Source organism: Boleophthalmus pectinirostris, unplaced genomic scaffold, assembly GCF_026225935.1.
Source record: "Boleophthalmus pectinirostris isolate CB_2022bp ecotype Guang Dong unplaced genomic scaffold, ASM2622593v1 HiC_scaffold_8, whole genome shotgun sequence".
NCBI lineage: Eukaryota > Metazoa > Chordata > Actinopteri > Gobiiformes > Gobiidae > Boleophthalmus > Boleophthalmus pectinirostris.
In genome coordinates, this window is record NW_026571515.1 from 10,886,276 (window position 1) to 10,906,396 (window position 20,121).

At 35.9% G+C, this 20,121-nt stretch overlaps 2 protein-coding genes across 3 annotated transcripts in view; both read left to right on the forward strand.

Moving 5' to 3' along the window:
• Positions 1–228: 228 nt before the first annotated feature.
• Positions 229–8,361, forward strand: LOC110168049 (chymotrypsin-like elastase family member 2A). The gene is made up of 8 exons (XM_020933453.2): positions 229–265; positions 546–634; positions 2,551–2,648; positions 3,761–3,880; positions 4,764–4,900; positions 5,805–5,950; positions 6,821–6,973; positions 8,284–8,361. The coding sequence occupies exons 1-8, from the start codon at positions 229–231 to the stop codon at positions 8,299–8,301; spliced, it is 798 nt and encodes a 265-aa protein (XP_020789112.1). The 3' UTR covers positions 8,302–8,361.
• A 1,811-nt stretch (positions 8,362–10,172) lies between these two features.
• acss2 (acyl-CoA synthetase short chain family member 2) overlaps positions 10,173–20,121 on the forward strand; it is a 51,633-nt gene continuing 41,684 nt past the window's right edge. For both annotated transcript variants that reach the window (XM_020933460.2, XM_020933461.2), the window contains exons 1-2: positions 10,173–10,916; positions 13,966–14,161. In XM_020933460.2, the coding sequence (XP_020789119.2) occupies positions 10,790–10,916; positions 13,966–14,161 (323 nt within the window). In that variant the 5' untranslated portion in view covers positions 10,173–10,789. The remainder of the gene's footprint in view (positions 10,917–13,965; positions 14,162–20,121) is intronic.

Here is a 20,121-nt window from a genome sequence, read left to right on the forward strand (position 1 = left end):
GTCTGTTTTTGATGAGAAAACAACATTATAACAGATCAGAAAATAGTGTAAAATGTGTGTCACTCTCCTGAGGCAGGTTCACTCCCTTTAGCCCAGTGTCCAGGTGCGCTCTTCACACACAATAATCTGACTCTTATCTCTTCTATTCTACACATTTTCCAGTGCAACACATCCAACACATCTCTATAAAAGTGTTCGCAGCTCCTTCACGTCCACTGAAGAGTCACCATGAAGTTTGTGATCTTGGCTTTGTTTGTCGCTGGGGGTAAGATGCAGTCATGTTGTACTGACTAAATGTTATGGTTATGATTCAATATATAAGAGCTGGAACTGTATTTTTAAAGGTACAATTTAACTTCAAATTTTAAATCACATCCCGAGTTACTTTAAAATACTCTTATAATTACTCTCTCATGACATTTTTTTTTTTTTTTTTTACAATTTTTGTTTATTTTTTTTTATGTATTAATATATCAAATCTGTTATCGTGCTTGACTATTGGAGATTTGAGCTCATATTTCCGTTTGTTTGTGTGGTTTCGGTAGCGTACGGCTGTGGCCTGCCCACCTACCCTCCGATTGTGAGCAGAGTGGTCGGGGGAGTGGATGCCCGCCCCAAAAGCTGGCCCTGGCAGGTACTCTCTTTATATTCTCTATGCAGTAGTTCAGATACTTAGTAGTCTAATTTTATTTATGTATGTATGTATTTATGTATTTATTAGGGCTGGGTATCATTAAGAAGTTGCCAATACGATACATACCTCGACACACAGGCCACGATACGGTACATACCTCGATACATATGCCATGATACGATACATAACTCGATACAGTGCACTTTTGATTCGATACGATATATTTCAAATCAATACGATATGGTTCATTAAAAAATAACGGCTAAATCATGGCTGTAATACTAGGAGTCTTTGTTAAACCACTTCTTGTGCAAAGTTAATATGAAACACAAACATTTTAATCATCAAAACAGTGAATGTGTCAAATGTGTCGCATAAACGAGTTTCGTTCCTCTGAACAAACAACAAAACTGTAGCGCTGTAACTAAATAATTTAGTACAATATACCAAAAAAATACTCTTGGCGATATATTGATACAGCAGCCCACGATAGAGATACTGTATCATCACATTAAACGGTATGATATATTGATATTTTTGCACACCCCTAGTATTTATGTATTTATTTATTTGAAAGGGACATTGCAAAATAAATGTATTGCACAGATCAGATTTAGCTACAAGTTAATTTTTTTGATCTGTAGACCATGAGCAGAGGAAAAGTGATAGCAGGTATCAGTGCGCAGGTATAAAATGGCCCAGGTAACATTTAAAATACAGCTAAAAACCAAACAACAACCCCTCACCAGCAGAGGGAGCCACTCATCAACACTACAAATACAAATTCACAGATATTTACAAATATACATTGTTCCTACAGCCAGTTCATCACTAATGGTACAGCCCGGATTCTCTTTAAGCCACTTCTTAACACTGAATTTTTTTAATTTTCCAGAGTGCTCTAACTTCACCTAAAAAAAAACAAAAGGCATCTGTCAGTAAGGACCTGGATAAGACTGCATTGACTGTAAATCCATGACAAATATCTATTATCAACAGCCATTATCAGCAAAAACTGTAAATTATGAGTATCAATATTTAAATACTTAATAAAACTAACAGTCAAATAAGCTTCATCCTTATACTGTGGTACAAATTAAAGAGTGAGTATTTCACTTCTGTGGAGAATTAACTGCTAATACAACATAAAAAAGGTTTTAAAAGGAGCGCTTCTTGGACCTCCAGAGGATAATACACTGTAAATAGAACTCAGTGGTGCTTTTTGAGGAAGGGAAGTCAATTTTAAGATACAAAAAACCCAAAGCACTCACTGGTTAAAATAAAATGCCTTTATTCATTTACACAGGACAATTTACAAAGGACAACTTGGAGGAAAATTTGTCCATTAAAACATGCTGTGAATTAATAAAGGCATTTTATTTTAACCAGTGAGTGCTTTTTTTGCATCTTTAAATTGACTTCCCTTCATATTTAGTTCACTGGTTTGAAAATGCTTTTTTTGCCTAAAACAATCTACTAATATTATAAGTTACCATACTCTGTTGTTTTTGACACTCAGAGTCAAAAGTCACTCCCCTTTTACAGCACATTACATTACAATTGACCTCTAATGAACCTACTGCACATCACGCCAGGTTTGTAAAGCTGTAGGGTATTGTTTTGTATCCTGCTTTTGTATATTTATGGAGAAATATTGCGTAGGAGCATGAGAGACGTAGGCTTGTGGACTGAAAATTGGACAAAATCTCACAGCTAACCGCAAGTAGGGTTTGTGTAGGGCCCGGGAGAGATCCCTAAATTACTGAAACATGCATGGATGACATCTAAAACCACTTCAGGCATGTTTTTGATGAGGGAACAATGTTATAGCATGCTCTAAAAAAGCTCCAAAAAGTAAATTTAGTATAATATAAGTTTTTTTTTTTTTGATAAACCATTCTGTTTGTCTCCACCAGGTGTCTCTGCAGTACCAGAGCGGCGGCAGCTTCTACCACACCTGTGGAGGAACCCTGATCTCCAGAGACTGGGTCCTGACTGCTGCTCACTGCATTGGGTTTGTATGACTTTAATATTACAGTGATAAAGTGTATGGACATGTGCTCTAATAAGGTGAGAGTGGCACAGTGAATCAGGTATTTGCCCCAAACACAATGGGTGCTGGTTCAATCCTCCAGTATTTAATGTTATTGTGTCACTCAGCAAAACACTTACAACTAGGGATGTAACAATAACTGAAATATTGTGATACTGTATCATCAAAAGTCTCACAATTATATCGCGGGCAGTCACAATATATCGAATTACAAGTTCCTTTGCTTTAAATGCATGGTTTATAGTAGCAACAGCTTACGAACAACGGAAACTACATATCCCATGATTCATTTCAGTGCAGACAACATGAAGAGACATGTTTTTTAGTTGAATTCTTGGCATTATGATGGAAATAATTCACACCAAGGTATTTTAAAAGCAAAAAATGGTCCTATCTAGAATTATATTAACCTCAAATCAATATCGCAATAAATATCGTCATAATATCGTACCAAGAGATTTGGATACAACACATTTTTAGTGAACATAACATAGGTCTACAACATCAGCAGGGGTAAAATGTTTTTTTGAGTAGCCCGGTAGTCTTATGAGTTTTATTTGACTGGAGCTGAACATTATGGGTGACGTCATTCTCATTAAATCCAGTTAGAGTCTATGGCAGGGGTGGGCAATTCTTTTTTTCCATGAGGCCACGTAAGAAACTGAAAATATTATGGAGGGCTGGACCAAAATGCTCAACTCAATTCTACATAATCTTTATAAAAAAGCAGTAAATATCATTGTTTTGACGAGCTGGTAAGAGTTTATGTTATGATTAAGCAATGAAAAAGTGAGGTGGCCTTACAAAAAATGTCATTAAAAAAACACATCTACAAAAAAAGCAATGCAGCTTTAGTCCAAACATGAGGTAAAATTATAAATATATATCTATTTTGTAATTCCAAATGAGCTTAAATCAACCAAAGGGCCATATGTGACCAGAGAGCTGTACAATGCCCAGGTCTGGTCTATGGAACACTAATATAAATAGTACTATATGATGATACTACACTACATAATACTATATGAGAGCAGAGGCCATTTCCCTTGTTGATGATGTGTTGTTTGGAGCAGAAGCCGCACCTACAGAGTGTATCTGGGCAAATACAACCTGGAGCAAAATGAGGCCGGCTCCATCGCCATCAGCCCCGGGAAGATCATCGTGCACGAGAACTGGGACTCTGCCAGGATCCGGTAACATGCACGTTTATAATGTACTGAAGCAAACCTAAAGCTAAGACTGTTTAAGCTTCACCACACAGAGAGAAACATGATATTACATTTTACATTTGTTATTATAGATAATGATGGACTGCTAATTTTAAAGGTGTATCGAGTAATTTTTCTGGTAGAAGGTCTGTCAAATGCTTTTCAACAGAATATAACATAAAAAAAAATACAACAATCAACCTTTAACAATTACAATAATCAGCACAAAACAAAAAACAAAAACATAAAGCAACACCCACAACAAATACAAAACAACAACAAAAAAGCCCCCATTTCCCCCCCGACCACACACACCGACACAAATTTGGCTAAATTAAACAAAAATAATATTCTAATTCATAATTCAAATTCCTTTTCTCTTTCTTTCTTCCTTTTTTGCTTTTCTACAGTTTGTTTGGAATGTTTCACAGTATGATATTAAATGTTTCTATCTTCATGGAGACCAAACCAGGCCAAGTTACAGGTCAGATCTGTGGAGATGCACAGTCAGAATGCCTGTTTTTCTATGTATTTAAAGCCATAAAACCACCTGTAATTGAATAAATGTAAGGTGGAAGAGTATAATGTCATACTGTGGAACATTCCAAGCAGAGCAACAACAGTTCCAAAAAAAAATTAAATTAAATTAAAAAAAACAAGCATGTGATGGACTCTTCACTAGAAAGCGCCTTTAAATATCTTTTCTTTGTTGCTATGTTTGTTTCTGTCTTATAAAATTACAATCCATCAGATGAATAACACATTTTCAGACTGTAATTAATCACTTCCAAAATTCAATTTGAACTTCTGACTTGACTGACAGTTGGGAATAAATTTGTAATAAACAAATCCTGTATTTTGTACCAAGCAACGACATCGCCCTGATCAAGCTGGCCACTCCTGTGAACTACTCTGACTCCATCATGCCCGCCTGTCTGCCCCCTAGAGGAGACGTGATGCCCAACAACTACCCCTGCTACGTCACCGGCTGGGGTCGCCTCTGGAGTGAGTTCATATCATCTTCATCAATTTCAACTCCTTACACAGGGTATATTAAAGGTGCACTGTGTAACTTTCCTGATAGAGGGTCCTCTGCTTGTCACGAGAGAGATTATATAACTTATACTTACACTTAGACATTTCTCCCATCCACAAATCACTTGAAATAGTCAAAACCATACTGCTGCTCTGGGATTGGTCTGAACCACTGGTTAACTGGGCAATCACAACACCAGATGGATTCTAGTGAGTTTGCGAACTCTTGGTGGCTGTTCATGGCATTAAATGGATCTATCAAAGTAGGTAGCCACTATGGGCATGCAAAAATATGGAATCGTGGGTTGCTGTAAGAGTATTTTTTGGTATATTTTACTCAATTATTTTGTTACAGTGCTTGTTTTTTGTTGCTTGTTCAGAGAAAGGAAACTTGTTTACGCGATACATTTGACATTTTCACTGTTTTGATGATTAAAATGTTCGTGTTTCATAAGAACTTTGCACAAGAAGTGGTTTAACAAAGACTTTTAGTATCACAGCCATGATTTAGTCTTTATTTTTTTATTGAACCATATTGAATCGATTTGAAATATATCGTATCGTGGACTATGTATCGAGATATGTATTGTGGGTCAGGTCTGTTGAAAAGTGACCCTGCTCACATATACACTTTGTATCTAAGTAGGAAAGTTTATTTTTGACATCTAATTTTAATTTCTACTTCAGTGTGGATATGTGCAGTCATTACACAGACCTGATGCATAAACCAGGTCAAAACATCTTCATTTGCAAATTTTATCCTCTAGAAACTTTCACTCATTCATCCCAAATGAGCCTAGTCTCAGCATGTTCTATATAACATCCCTATTGTTAAAATGTGCACTGATCCCATTGAACTCTTGCCTTGTCTCAGCTGGAGGTCCCATCGCTGACACCCTGCAGCAGGCCCTCCTCCCTGTGGTGGACCACGCCACCTGCTCCAGGTCCGACTGGTGGGGCACTCTGGTCACCACCAACATGATCTGTGCTGGAGGAGACGGAGAGGTGTCCAGCTGTAACGTGAGTCACAACACAGCGACTGTTTTAGAAGAACAACATTTAGGATGGGTTCACACCATAGACTGGATATAGAAGTGGACATTGCTAACGTGCCAGTTGCTGCGTTCCAATTGGAAAGTGAGCTTGGAAGTGATTTCGGCTCCATCGACTCTAGCTCCAATTGGCTTGCATTGGAATATTGTCACCCCTCTCTCTGTCACTTCTTCAGTGAACCTCATCATTTTGGTCTTAACCTGTTCTATTAACCTGCTCTACATGATCCCGGTGTTTTAATTTCACTATTTTGATTGGCTATTCCTTTTCCTAATGTGGAGCTTGGTTCCAAATTCATAACCACTAGCATCGTGAACTTTATTTGACTGGAGCCAAACACTATGGGTGACGTTACACTCCCTTAATCCACCTCTTTCTACAGTCTATGGTCACAACACATCTACTCTTTTACATAGAACAACACTTAGGATGGTTCATACTTGTCCTAGTTTGGGCCAAGTTTAGTCCTGATGTAGACTTGGTTTGTTCTAGTCCTGGATTAGTGAGGGTCTAGTCCAGGTCTAGCCTAGAATTCAATTCAATTCAGCTCAATTTAGCTCCAAGTTTGATTTTGATGTGGTGTGTGGTGTGTGCAAGTGCAAAAGTACTTGAGACTTCCAACATAAAATAAAACAAACCCTGAATATTTAAATGTTACATGTTTTAATGATACGTTCTTTATTTCTTATGAACATTCTTTATATAATGAATTGATTTAACAGTCAAAGTCAGGTATTGCAAACTGGGTATAGTTTATGTACAAATATTGAAAAAAACTGAACAGTCTCCAGCTGTAGTGATGTAGTAACTCACCTCTGGTTGTACTGCCCCCTACAGGGAGACTCCGGTGGCCCTCTGAACTGCAAGGGCTCTGATGGTGCCTGGGATGTCCAGGGTATCGTCAGCTTCGGCTCCAGTCTGGGCTGCAACTACCCCAAGAAGCCCTCTGTGTTCACCCGAGTCAGCACCTACATTGACTGGATCAACAAGGTGAGTCACTTTAACTGTACTTTTTCTCTCAAATTTATGTTTATTTAGTTACTGTTTTTCAAAAGACATTCAGTATATCTAAAAACAGCAATATTTAAATATGTAAGATTTAACTTTTAAATTTCATAAAACTGACCTAACTGTAGCCCCAGATATGAGGTAAAAAAAAACATGTTCAAATCAAATCTAGATTTTACTGATAACAATTGTAAACCTGATTTATCTTTAATTACAATAACATTGGACATGATGGTTATTTTATGTTATAATTTGGTGTTTTGGTTGAATTATTCTCCAGTCAGAAAGCAGAATAAGCCTGACATGACTCTCTCATTTGGGTTGCCAGTTTCAATGCTGAAATCCAATTGGTTTAAACCTAAAATGCCTCTCTCTGATCTGAATAGTCACTACCTAAACCCCAGCACCTGCAGCCAGTCATAAATCAGTGCTAGTGCAGCCTCTGTAGCTCAGTGAGGGAATTCTGGAGGTTATGAGCTTTCACATGAGGCCTACCCATATAATGAGAATGAGAAAAACTTGTATGTGTGCTCATTCTGCAGGTTTAGGTGCTGGCAACACTGGTTTAGTCATAATTGTAGCTTAAAAACAGCACAGGCTACATACAGTTCCCTTAAACTCTGTTGCATTCAGTAAGCAAAAAATCATGACCTATGTATTGCATTCTATACTGCTGTAACAAAACAAACCCAGATGCTTCTAATCTAGTATCATGGTAAAAATATCTAGACTAGGCCTGTCACAATAACACATTTTGAAGTACGATATATTACTGACGAAAATATAGACGATAAACAATAATACTGAAACAAATTTAAGCCACTGACGCAATAAACCTAAACTTAGCCCCAAAAACGATTCTAGATGTGTGGTAAGGTTAAAAAACACCAAAATAAATGAATGGCAGAATGAAACACTTTGGTAGTTAGTCAAAGAAGTTATTTATTCAACTACTGACAGCTCAAATCTAATCGTAGAACAATAAAAATACCAAAAAGTTCCTAATTAATACTAAGAAAAAATGCTCATTATAAATACTGACCCACAAAAATTATTTTTCCACCTTTTATATATTGAACAATAAGTCGATATAATAATTATCATGACAGGCCTAATCCAAGGGCCTGTACCTGATTTTTCTACAGTTTGAGCAGAATTTGTCTTGCCCCAGTAGATATATCCTATAAGCAGCTGTGTAAAGACATTCAAAATGATGTGTTTATATGATGTCTGTTGTGATTAAACGAATACAAATTATGAATGCCAGATCTTAAAAGCTGTTTCTTTTACAGGTCATGACTAGCAACTAAGAAGTGGGTCGGTTTTCATAGCCATATTTGTTGTAGCTCAAAATAAACACAATGACCAAACTGTGACTCCTGTCTATTTCATGTTTATTTATCATTTATCTATGTATTTAGGAAGTATTTAGTGACTATAATTATAATGTAGGCTATATTTAATGACATTTCCCACATCTCCAAATAACAACTAATTAATTAATTCCTTATACAGAGGATAATTCTAGTGTATTTGTGGATGTTTTAGTCTTGGTTGGAAATAATTACTTTGATTTGACCCACTTTGTCCTGTAGGGGGAGACAAACAGCAGGGAATATACTGTACTGAATATGGAAATGAAATCCTACTTCCAACAGGTTTTCCTCCAAAGTTTTCCATTGTACCTTTGTAATGTTTCATCAACATCAACATACACCTGAAAATATAAAACAGTCACATATTCAACTATTCATATTCATAATTTAAGTATAGATTTTATTCTAATAGACCGAGGTGTACTACTCACATGTACTCAATTACATTTATTTCAGTAATTTTTAAAAATAAATTGTACTTTTCTCAGCATACTTTAGTCCTACTTGAGTAATATTTTTAAGAAACTCTTACTTGAGTAAAAGTTTTGATTACACTTCCCATAAGTGAGTAAGTCTATAAGTGAGAAAAATTTACAGTATGAAATGATTTGAACATTTGTGTTTCATCCACCACTCCTTCAATTATGAGTTACTATGTCTCATTTTAGAATTTATCAATAAATACCAGATTCTTCCAACTATATTCACTCCAAATTACACATGAGACATAAAAGCCAGACAGTTACTCTTTAACCTACTTTCACCTGAATTGTAATTTCCCCAAATACTTATCTGAGTAATTTCTTTGACCTCTACTTTGTAATTCCACTTGAGTAATATTATTTAGAAGTAACGTTACTCTTACTTAAGTAAAATTTTTGGCAACTCTACCCAGCATTGTTATAGATATATATAGATACATGTTGTAAGCTGGAGAAGTAGCAAATAGAAAGAAAAAAAAAGAAAAGAAAAAAGACACGTGTATAAAAGCTAATGCTAGCAGCAAGGACAAGATTTGTATTTTAAACAGTTGGTATGCGTTTTCTCTATCAACTAGTCTAATACTCACATTTTGTAAATTACACGTAGCATATTCATGTTCTTTACACTTCATGTCCACGCACTGCTTAGCTGAATATTTTTATACATGAGAGAAAAATGTGCAGACAGTGAATAAAACTTGTGCATGGTGCAAGCCCGTGAAATCATGCTGAGTTCTGATTGGCTGGTCTGATAACATCAAAACAAATAAAATAAATATATAGAAAAATGCAAAGTAAAACAGAAAGTACATAGCTATAATAAATATATATATATATATATATATATATATATATATATATATATATATATATATATATATATATATATATAATAAATTACTTTAAAATAAGAAAATAAGAAAAGTTTTTTAAAAATCTAAAAAAAAAAAAAAAAAAAACGAGCTCTGATTGGCTCGCTGTGAGAAGCCATGCTGCGTTCTGATTGGCTACTTTGATAACATCAAAACAAATAAAATAAATATATAGTAGAATACAACATAGAATACAAAAAATATGACAAGTATAATATATATATATATATATATATATATATATATATATATATATATATATATATATATATATATATAATATATATATATATAGCTTAAAAATAAGATAATAAAAGAAGTAAAAAATATCTAAAAATAAAAAAACGCGCTCTGATTAGCTCACTGTGAAGGATGATCTCGCGTTCTGATTGGCTCGCTGTGAAAGGCCATGCCGCGCTCCGATTGGCTGACGCTGGGGGCCAAACACAGTTCGGTCTATGCGCCACACATCCATGCTCGCACGCTGTAGGTCCGTGTCAAAAGAAAAAGGATCGTGGACTGGGGCATTTCTCCTGTCAGCGCACCTCCACCCTTCCGTGAGGCATGAACGGGACTTTATTCAACCAAATAAGCCAGTTAAATTCACCATCAGCGCTTACCAGAGCCTAAAAACACCATCGGAACACCTCGATCTCGTTGCGGAAGCCAACGCCGTTTGTTTTTTTTAATCGGTCAAGTCGTTAGCTTAGCCTGTTAGCTCGTATTTTGTGCAGGACGTGCTCAATTCGCGTCAATATTTCAACAGATCGCACAAGACTTGACGCACTTTCAAACTTTACAAAGCAAGATCTGCAACAACGAGCCCACGACCTTGGATTTGCACGCGTAGTTTTACGTCTGTTTTTGCAAAAACAAGGAAGTGCACGGTCCTTAGTGCTGTGGTGCTAACTAGCGTGCAGCACAAGAAGCTCTTTGGCTGCATTTATTCATTGTGTGTGAGTTATTAGTGGGGGTTTCCGTGCATTATAAAGGAGAGCTTTGCTGAGACTGCATTTTGCATCTTTAAAAAGGACACATCGGATTGATCGTTTGGAATAAATTGTCAAAATGATTCCCGAAACGGCACCAAAAGAAGACGTTTATCTCGCCTCTGCAGAGTTTTGCAAGACTTCGCATGTCCCCAGTTTTGACAAATACAAAGAACTTTATGTGAAGTCCGTAGAAAACCCCGACGGTAAGTTTACTGGATATTATTGAGGAAAGAGGATTATAATGTTGCACCCACCGCTTAGTAGTACTCATTCATTCAGTCATTTGCGGCTTTGAATGTGTAAAGACAAGTCGGATTATGAGATTCTAGTATTTAATTTATTTCATATTCAGCGTTGTCATTGTACGTGGTTAAAATGACTCATAAAAAATCAGACTGTTTAGTTTACGTGATAGATGCCACAGTTTATGGCAGATACGTGTCTCTATTACTGGAATTGCAATCGATTAGACAACCTTTGAAAGTCCCTTGTGGTCTATGAGTAATACACATTACTTAAATAAAATAAAAAACAAACTGACAATTTATTCCAGTATTAACATGTTGTAATTTGTGTACAGGTAATGCACCATTGATGTCACAACATCAGTTTTAATTTTGATTAATTGCTGTGCAAATAAACAATGACACATTTTTATATTGCCATTATATAATTAATTATACATTATACTGTATTTATGACATTACACAGCTTTATGACAGTAAATTATCCAAATGATAAAATTAATTGAATGTGACATAAATACATTTGTCTCTGGCTACATTTAGGTGTATTGTTGTGAAGTTACTTAATTTTGCGTCTAAAATGTTTTTATACAGTAGTTCCTGAATTAATATATTGTGACCTAAACAATTTAGGGTTGTCAAAAGTATTGAAAATCACATACTTAATAATTATAATTAATAATAAGACAAAACTACCACAGATATTCATTTGAGCAAGTACCGATACTAAAAAGTTCATATTTATAGGACAGAAATCTTTCCTGAATAGTTTTTCCTGAAAGTACCATGATTTACTGTTGAAAATCACATTCTATTGTCTAATTAAAGATGTGTTTTTTATTATCAATGTGGTATTGGAATTGGTACTGAGTATACTGTCTGTTCCTATTAGTATTGAAATTGAGTTTGAAATTTGTATCATATAGTTTTGACATCACCGGTTGTTCATTCTTTTATGCATTTTAATATATTGCATGGGATTTCAGCTTAGATGGTTTTAATAAATTACACATTGTTGTATTCCTGTAATTAAAACAGCACCTTTCACTGTCAGAGTCTTAGAAATACTGAGAATTGTCTTTTAAATATTCAACATTGCAACAAGGTACAAAGTGTTCCAAATATAACAACAATTGGAGTACAAAATACAGTAGAACCTGGCCAGGCCAGTTCTTCCTGAATGCGTTGGTCAGAGCTGCTGGACTCTGAACTGTGATTTAATGTTTATTGCTTCCAGTATTCATACAGTTATCATGAGTCATTTGGGAAAGAGAATTAGAGACGTAAAGTAAACAACAGATGACAAATGCTCTGGAGATGTTGAGAAATCCTGAAGTGTACAAAATGTCTCAGAGGTGCAGCTTATATAGACCAATTATTATAAGGATTTGCACAGCATAACAGCAGAAAGAAGAATGCATGGAGTGCGTTAGCTGAAGTTTCAAGTGTTACTGGACTGTTTAATCTGCTTTTTCACTTTTTGTTTACTAGTACTTGTATACTCCTGTATTGGTGTGGTCATGAGAAGTGTTTTTACAATACGAATTTTGAACTAAATTTTTATACTAATAGGAATAGAATCGATACTCATATGATACTCAATACTGATTCTAATGCCACAATGATGATAAAAAATACTTTTTCAAAATGACATAGTAATAGTTCTTTTATATTACTATGTGGCCTTACAGTCTGTGTAATCCCTCAGTACAGTTATGTTCCATAGTGGTCCATGGGTGTAGAAAGATGGATACTTTATTATCCTGAAGGAAATTTGTTTTTCAGGCAGTGTACAATACATAATACACTACATAATATAATACATAACATCAATTTATATAAATTTATCAAATTATTGTGAAGCGTTTAATAGCTGTATGGTACAAACAACTTACAGAGTCTATACTAGTCTAGGTGTGCTTATATTTGTTCTGATACAGCTCAAGATCATTGTAAAGTTATTCAGGAAAAGTACATTTCTGTCCTGTGAATGTGACTTTTGTTAGTATCAATACTTGCACAGATGAGTATCTAGTTTTGATACTAGTTTTAGCATTAATTCTCATCTGATTTTTCAATACTTTTGAGTTTGACAACTAGGGCTGTAACAATGACCGAAATATTGTGATATCATATTGTTAATAGTCTCACAATAATATCATGGACTGTCACAGTGTATCGAATTACAATATTCTTTGCTTAAATTTTATAGTGGTAACAACTTATAAACATAGGGAACTACATATCCCATGATTCATTCATTGAGTGTAGACAACATGAAGAATTTTTTTTTAACTTAAATTCTTGGGATTATGATGGAGATAATTCACACCACAATCTTGTCAAGGTGTTTTAAAAGCAATAAAGTGTCCCATGTACAATTATATCAGCCCCTCCAAAATATCACAATAAATATCGTACCGTGAGATGCATATCGTGATGATATCATACCGAGAGATTTGGATATCGTTACATCCCTACTGACAACCATATTCTGTAAAAGTTATGGGATATAAAACTGTATAAAACTGGCTTAATGTATCAGGTACAATGTGTATAAGACAAATTATTTACTATTATAGGAAGGATTTGTGATCTATCTGTTAATAAGCCCTGTCACAATAATCACTATATCGACTTATCGTTCAATATCTTAAAGCTACAACAATATATTTTTGGGCTCAGTATTTATCATTTATTTTCTATAAAATTGGGGAGAATTGGGGTGTTTCGTTGTAATACAATACAACAAACATTTGAGCTGTTGATGGTTGAATAACTAACTTCTATCACTAATTATTGCTTCATTCTGCTATTTATTTGTGGCAGCTCGGGCCTTTTCAATGACACTGCATATTTAGAAATGGTTTACTGGGATTATCTTGCATTATTGATATTGTATCAGTGGCATGAAGAAGTTTTAATTTTATTATTTATCGCAGTATCTCTAACAAAATATCACGCTTCAAGATTATGACAGGCCTAATTTCTATATCCTCTTGTACAGAGTTCTGGGGTGACATTGCCAAAGACTTTTTCTGGAAGACCAAACACAACGGAGAATTTCTGAGCTACAACTTTGATGTGACGAAGGGAGAGATCTTCATCAAGTTCATGGAAGGAGCCACCACCAACATCTGCTACAACCTCCTGGATCGAAACGTCCACGAGAAGAACCTGGGCAACAAAGTGGCCTTTTACTGGTGAGCGAGAACGTCTGTGTTTTAGTTTTAAATAGTTTTGGTTTGGAGCACAACACTGATATTTAAAAAGGATCTTGTTTGGGTGAGAAGAAGTGGGTAGCTGATTGCATTAGAGATGGGAATAAACACTAATATTGCAAGTGATTATAGTAATAATAATACATTGGTTTTATATTTCGCTTTTCAGTTGCTTCACAATAATGTAACACCAAAACTAGGACAGGATAGACAGCAATAGTGATAATATAAGTGATGGTGATAAAAAAATAATATATATACATGTATAATTGTCAGTACAGTTGTCCCTCGCTATATCGTAGTTCACTTTTCGCGGTCTCGCTGATTTATTTATTTTTTTGGTGCAATTTTGCATTCTTTTTTTTAACAGCGTATGATTGCATGTTGTGTATTATGGGTGCGTAGTAATTACACACGGTGGGTCAGGACTAAACCAGGTCCAAACCAGGACTAATCTTGGACTTAAGAGAGAGAGAACCCCGAGCAGGGTGTTGCAAAGCACGATCGGGCAATTGCCGCTCTTACCTTCGCGAGGTGGGGAACTCTTCATCTGTCCTTTCTCCTGCGGTCACCTCTAAGCCTGTCAGAACAGATATAATAATTGTACGATATAAAGTTGACTAGTTCACGGATTTCATCTATCGTGGGTTATTTTTAGAATGTAACCCCCCACTGTACTTGTTATTAGGGCTGGGCAATATGGAAAAAAAAAAAGAATCATGATTTCTTTTGCCCATATTGATGAATCTCGATGTTCATTTCGATCTTCTTCCATCTTGTTAAAAACAGAGACATGTAGACTTCAGGCGTAAAGATCAGGGTGTTAGGATCACACACTTTTTATTTTGTGTCAATATGACCAATAATTCTAGAGAAATTCACTTTTAAAGTTTGGAATGAGTTTGTACAATATATTAATCCTAAATGCATCCATACTACCGCTATCAAGAGAAAGATGTGCGATGTCCGTGTGATAAATGAGGTCTTACTTTTCACTCATAAACAGTGAGAAAACAGTTGTTTACGTTTCATAACTTGGATTACAAAGATGAGAAGCACCAGAGGAGAGAAAGAAGAAAAGATGAGGAGCTGCAGCTGGATCAGAGAGGGAGGGGGAGCAGCAGAGGAGCAGGGAAGACAGCTCCACACTCACCCAGAAGCAGAGGGAGAAGACACTTTAGTCAAATTGTGCAGATTTAAGTTAAAACTTGTGAACATGTGAAGAGACATAAAGACACGCTGTGGCTCAGGCTCAAGACCATAAATCCTCGTCAGCACCACGCGCTCTTACTGCCATGATGTGCTTTTACCTGTCGATTAAAGTACACATGCCATATCATCGACCAAAGTATAGATCGCAGTCTATCAATCCTTCGAGTTTTGGCACCGCCCTACTTTTTATATCCAAATCAAATGCTGAGATATTATCAATTGTGTATCATCCACCTCTGCCTTTGAACAGGCTCCAACGTGGTAATACCAAAGGTTAAATTTGACTCCCACTGGTGCACTGTGTACTCAGAAGCTCAGTCCCAGCTCAGACTTGACATCAAATACAGAAACCACCAGCATTGTAGAGCGCCCTTGTAATGTAACTTAACTTTTATTTCTTATTGGTATGTTTTAGAAGTCCATGTCAATTAAAGTTTGTTCCGGAATTCATTAGAAAATTGCTTACCTCCCATTTACTTTGGCTTCATTAAGGTCACAAAAACACTATAAATTGTGGTGCTGTTATTGAATATTTGGACACTGACATTATTTATAGTGTTATTCATTGACCCAGTCCATTTGCTTCAATTGCTCCCTCAGTAAATCTCCCAGTGGTGTGTGGTCGGCATTGAGTCAGCACTGGAGGACGGCCAAATGACAATTCTGATTTTGGATTTGGTCATTCATTTTTTTCATTCATTTCAATCTTTATTAGTATTTGAAATGCTGAAATTTTATTCTCTAATGTTTATAATTTAAAGGTGCACTGTGTAACGTTTCTGTTGGAGGGTCAGTCACCTGCTTGTCTCCGGAGATGTTACACAGTAGCTTTGGCAGGAATGTTCCATGGTATGACTTTAAATATATTCATCTAGCATTAATTGATAACGGGTGTTTCTGTGGCTCCAAAATACATGTGAATAGGGGTGACTCTCCGCAGATCTGAACTGTAAAGTAGTGTAGTGCTGTAACCTGCTTGTCACCTGCATGATAGACAGGTTTAATCTATACTGTGGAACATTCTAGACAAAGCTATAACATTTCCATGGAGACTAGAAAAGTTACACAGCTCACCTTTACATGTGCACTGTGTAACTTTTCTGGTGGAGGGTCAGCCACCTGCTTGTCTCCATGGAGATGTTGTAGCTTTACCAGGAATACTCCGCAGTAGAGCTCGGTATCATGAATATCATTAAGAAGTTTCCATTATGATACATATCTCGATACAGTGAGCTTTCGATTCGACACGATATATTTCAAATCGATTCAATACAGTTTATTAAAAAATAAAGGCTAAATCATGACTTTGATACTAAAAGTCTTTGTTAAACCTCTTCTTGTGCAAAATTAATATCAAACACACCCATTTTAATCATCAAAATTGTGAAAATGACAAATGTGTTGCATAAACGAGTTTCCTTCCTCTAAAACAACAAAACTGTACCGCTGCAACAAAATGATGTAGTAAAATACACCAAAAATACTCTTGGCGATATATTGATACGGTATCATCACATTAAACAACATAATAAATTGATATTTCGATAGTTTTGCACTCCCATACTTCCACAGTATGGATTTAAACTAATTTGTCTAGTATTTCATTTGTTTTTTGTTGCTTAGAAATGCATAAAAACTTACATTCTTAACTTCTCCACAGATCTGAGCTGTAACTTGGCCCTTGCAAGTTTTATGCCGTATTATGACAAGAAGGTGGCAGACCCTCCAAGAGAAAAATCACATAGTGTACATTTAATTTGTCTTTTATTTAATCAGGAATCTTGTAGAAAGTATAGCATGACCAGTTCCAAAGCCCTGTATGTTCCAACAATGGGAGAGGAGCATATGGATCCTGTGAATGGAGGCGCTCTCCTCCTCTCTCCTTTGTTTACATCTGACCCTTTTGTCCTCTCACTTTCACTAAACACACAATACTACACCCTGCTACTGTTTCACTTAAGTAGGTTCAGTAAAGTTCAGGTTCTCCCTAAGAAGCAGGTTATGTTTACACTTGCAATGTTTGCTTTGGTTATATCGTATGATGGATTACTTGTATGTGACGGTTAAAGAAAAGGTCATATGTTACGCAAAATAGACTCTTGTGAGCTTTAAGCCATGTTATAATGCTGTTTCCTCATCAAAAATACCCAGAGATGTTTGAGTTAATCTACAAATCTCAAAATGCTCTGTTTGACCTCGCAATGTCATAAAGCGATAATTTTCAAGTTAACAACTTCTTTTACCTTTAGTTCAGCAGAGACTGACAAGATATTGTTTTTGTTTCTGTTGTGTTTAAAAACACAGTGGACACAGTACTTTCTGTATTACCACATAACAACATTAAGGTGGAACAGAGCGTTTTCAGTTTGAGAAAAGAACCCCTGAACCTAAATAGGCAGGATTTGTGTGTTAAAACTAGGGATGGGCATTTGATTAAATTTTCTTAATTGATTGTTGGGAGAATTAATGATAGATTTTTGATTAATCATTAATGTTTTTATATTAAAATTATCATCATTATATTGCTATTACTAATCTGCGTAAATCAACTCAACTTTACAACATATAAACCATAAACACTCTAGAGCCACATCAGCACGTTTGAGATTATAATGTGTTTAATGCAGCTTTGACACGTTTGTTTACCTTTTACAGAAACGAAACTTAAAACCACATGGCTCATTTGCATAAACTATAAGCATGATTAAAAACAGCTCTCTCCTTGTGCACTGATGCGGTTCAGTTTCTGTCTGGATGTTGTTGATGGTGAGTCTGTTCTGTGTGTGTGTCGTGTTGAAGATGGTTCATGTTTTCAGAGATCAGACGTGTGCAGGTTTAACGCAGCTCTTTATTTAACAGTTATTTCACTTACTTTTTTTTATGTTTGTCACTTTATTTATTTTGGCTTCTGTTGTGATGAAAAGGCTGAGAAGTGTTTGTCTTTTGGACGCATGCACACTCAACTTTATGTTGCAGTAACCAGGATACGGCGCATACATGCACCATGACAAAACCGGGATACTCAAAAAACCCGATCATACCCGGATGTGCATGTAAACACACTGACTGAGTGGTACAGTGTCTCCAAGGAGCCAGAGCCCAAACGTGGGACTGTGAGGCGCAACTCCAGTGTTTGCACTGTTAGACGCAGCTTCGTCTCCTTACGTTGTGCACAGCAACCTACATTCAGTTTGTCGATTAAAAATGAACGTGATTAACAAAATTCTTAATGATCAATTATCGATTAGTCGACTAATCATGCCCATCTCTAGTTTAAATATGTGTGAATGAAACAAAACACAACTCCAGGTCTGTTTATGATGAAGAAGCAGCATTATAACATAGATCAGAAAATAGCGTAACATGGGCCCTTTAAGTCTTAGTATCAGATAAGTCCTCACAGCCCAAACAGTGAATAGAACTCTGTGCTTGAGATTCCACTTCAGCAGTTTATCCTCAAAAGCCCTTTATATTTCTTCCCCCATTATCCAGAGTGGCTTCTTCTGTCTCTTTTGTACTATGTCTTGTTCTTAGTATTACATCACTGGCTCAGAGAGCGGCGCTTCGCACAATGAGATCAGACAAACACGAGAGCACTTAAGGATATGAGGCTTTTAAGCAAATACTGGCAAGATTCTGTCAAAGACGAAAATCTGACAAATCAGACTCTAAAACCCAGTAGTTTAAATATATACATACATTATTTATACATTTTATGCCTTGTTCTGATTTTTTTTTTTTGTATATTTATTTTCTTGTAATTAAAGTCTACACCATTACAGATGTCTTTTTTTTATTTTGTCAGTGCATCTAAAGTGGCTGTATCAGATGTTTTTTCATGTAGTAAAGTAAAATTAGTTTTGTCCTTATACAGATATATTGTTAAACCACAGCTTTTATTGGACATAAACCAGGAAGTAAGCTTGGTGCGCTGTTAGCATGCTAGTTGCTGGTAGCATTATTGTGTATGGCAAAACTCTGCTCTGGTCTCTGAAAGTATTAAAAATCCTTAAAGGTGCATGGTGTAACTTTTCTGGTTTAGGACCCATCAAATGCTTTTCTCTGTGGAGATGTTATTGCTGTTATTGTTTGGAATGTTTCACAGTATGGCATTAAAGCTTTCTATCTTCATGGAGACCAAACCAGATCAAGTTACAAGTCAGATCTGTGGAGAGGCGACCCTGCTCAGTCTTAATGGCCTGTACTAGTTCACTTGTATTTATCTGTTGTTTTTTCAAGTGAAAGTTTTTGGAGCTATAGATAAAGGAAAATAAGGAGTTTAAATCCTACACTTTTTCTTGCCTAACAATGTAATGTGTCTAATTTATTATTACGTTTATATAATTAAAAACACAATCAAATTAATACAAATCAATGTACTGACAAGACGTAACCTACACTCTTACAGAAATCAATTTACCTTCAGATAGAGGACACATCCAAGTTTTCCCCATTCTGAGTACCGTATTTTCCGGGCTGTTAGGCGCTCTGGATTATAAGGCGCACTGTCATTAAATGGTCTATTTTCAAACTTTTTTCACAAATAAACCGCACCGGACTTTAAACGAAACACAACAGTGTGATGGGTCAGTGGGACTTTGTTTGTCGCGTTCATGGTGACTCTGGGCTTTGTTCGATTGTGGCGTGTAGGGAGGGTGCAGTCTGGGACCGCTGGATTGTCGGCGTGTTCGCAGTGACTCAGTTGTTCAGTTGTGTGGCAGATTGCACTC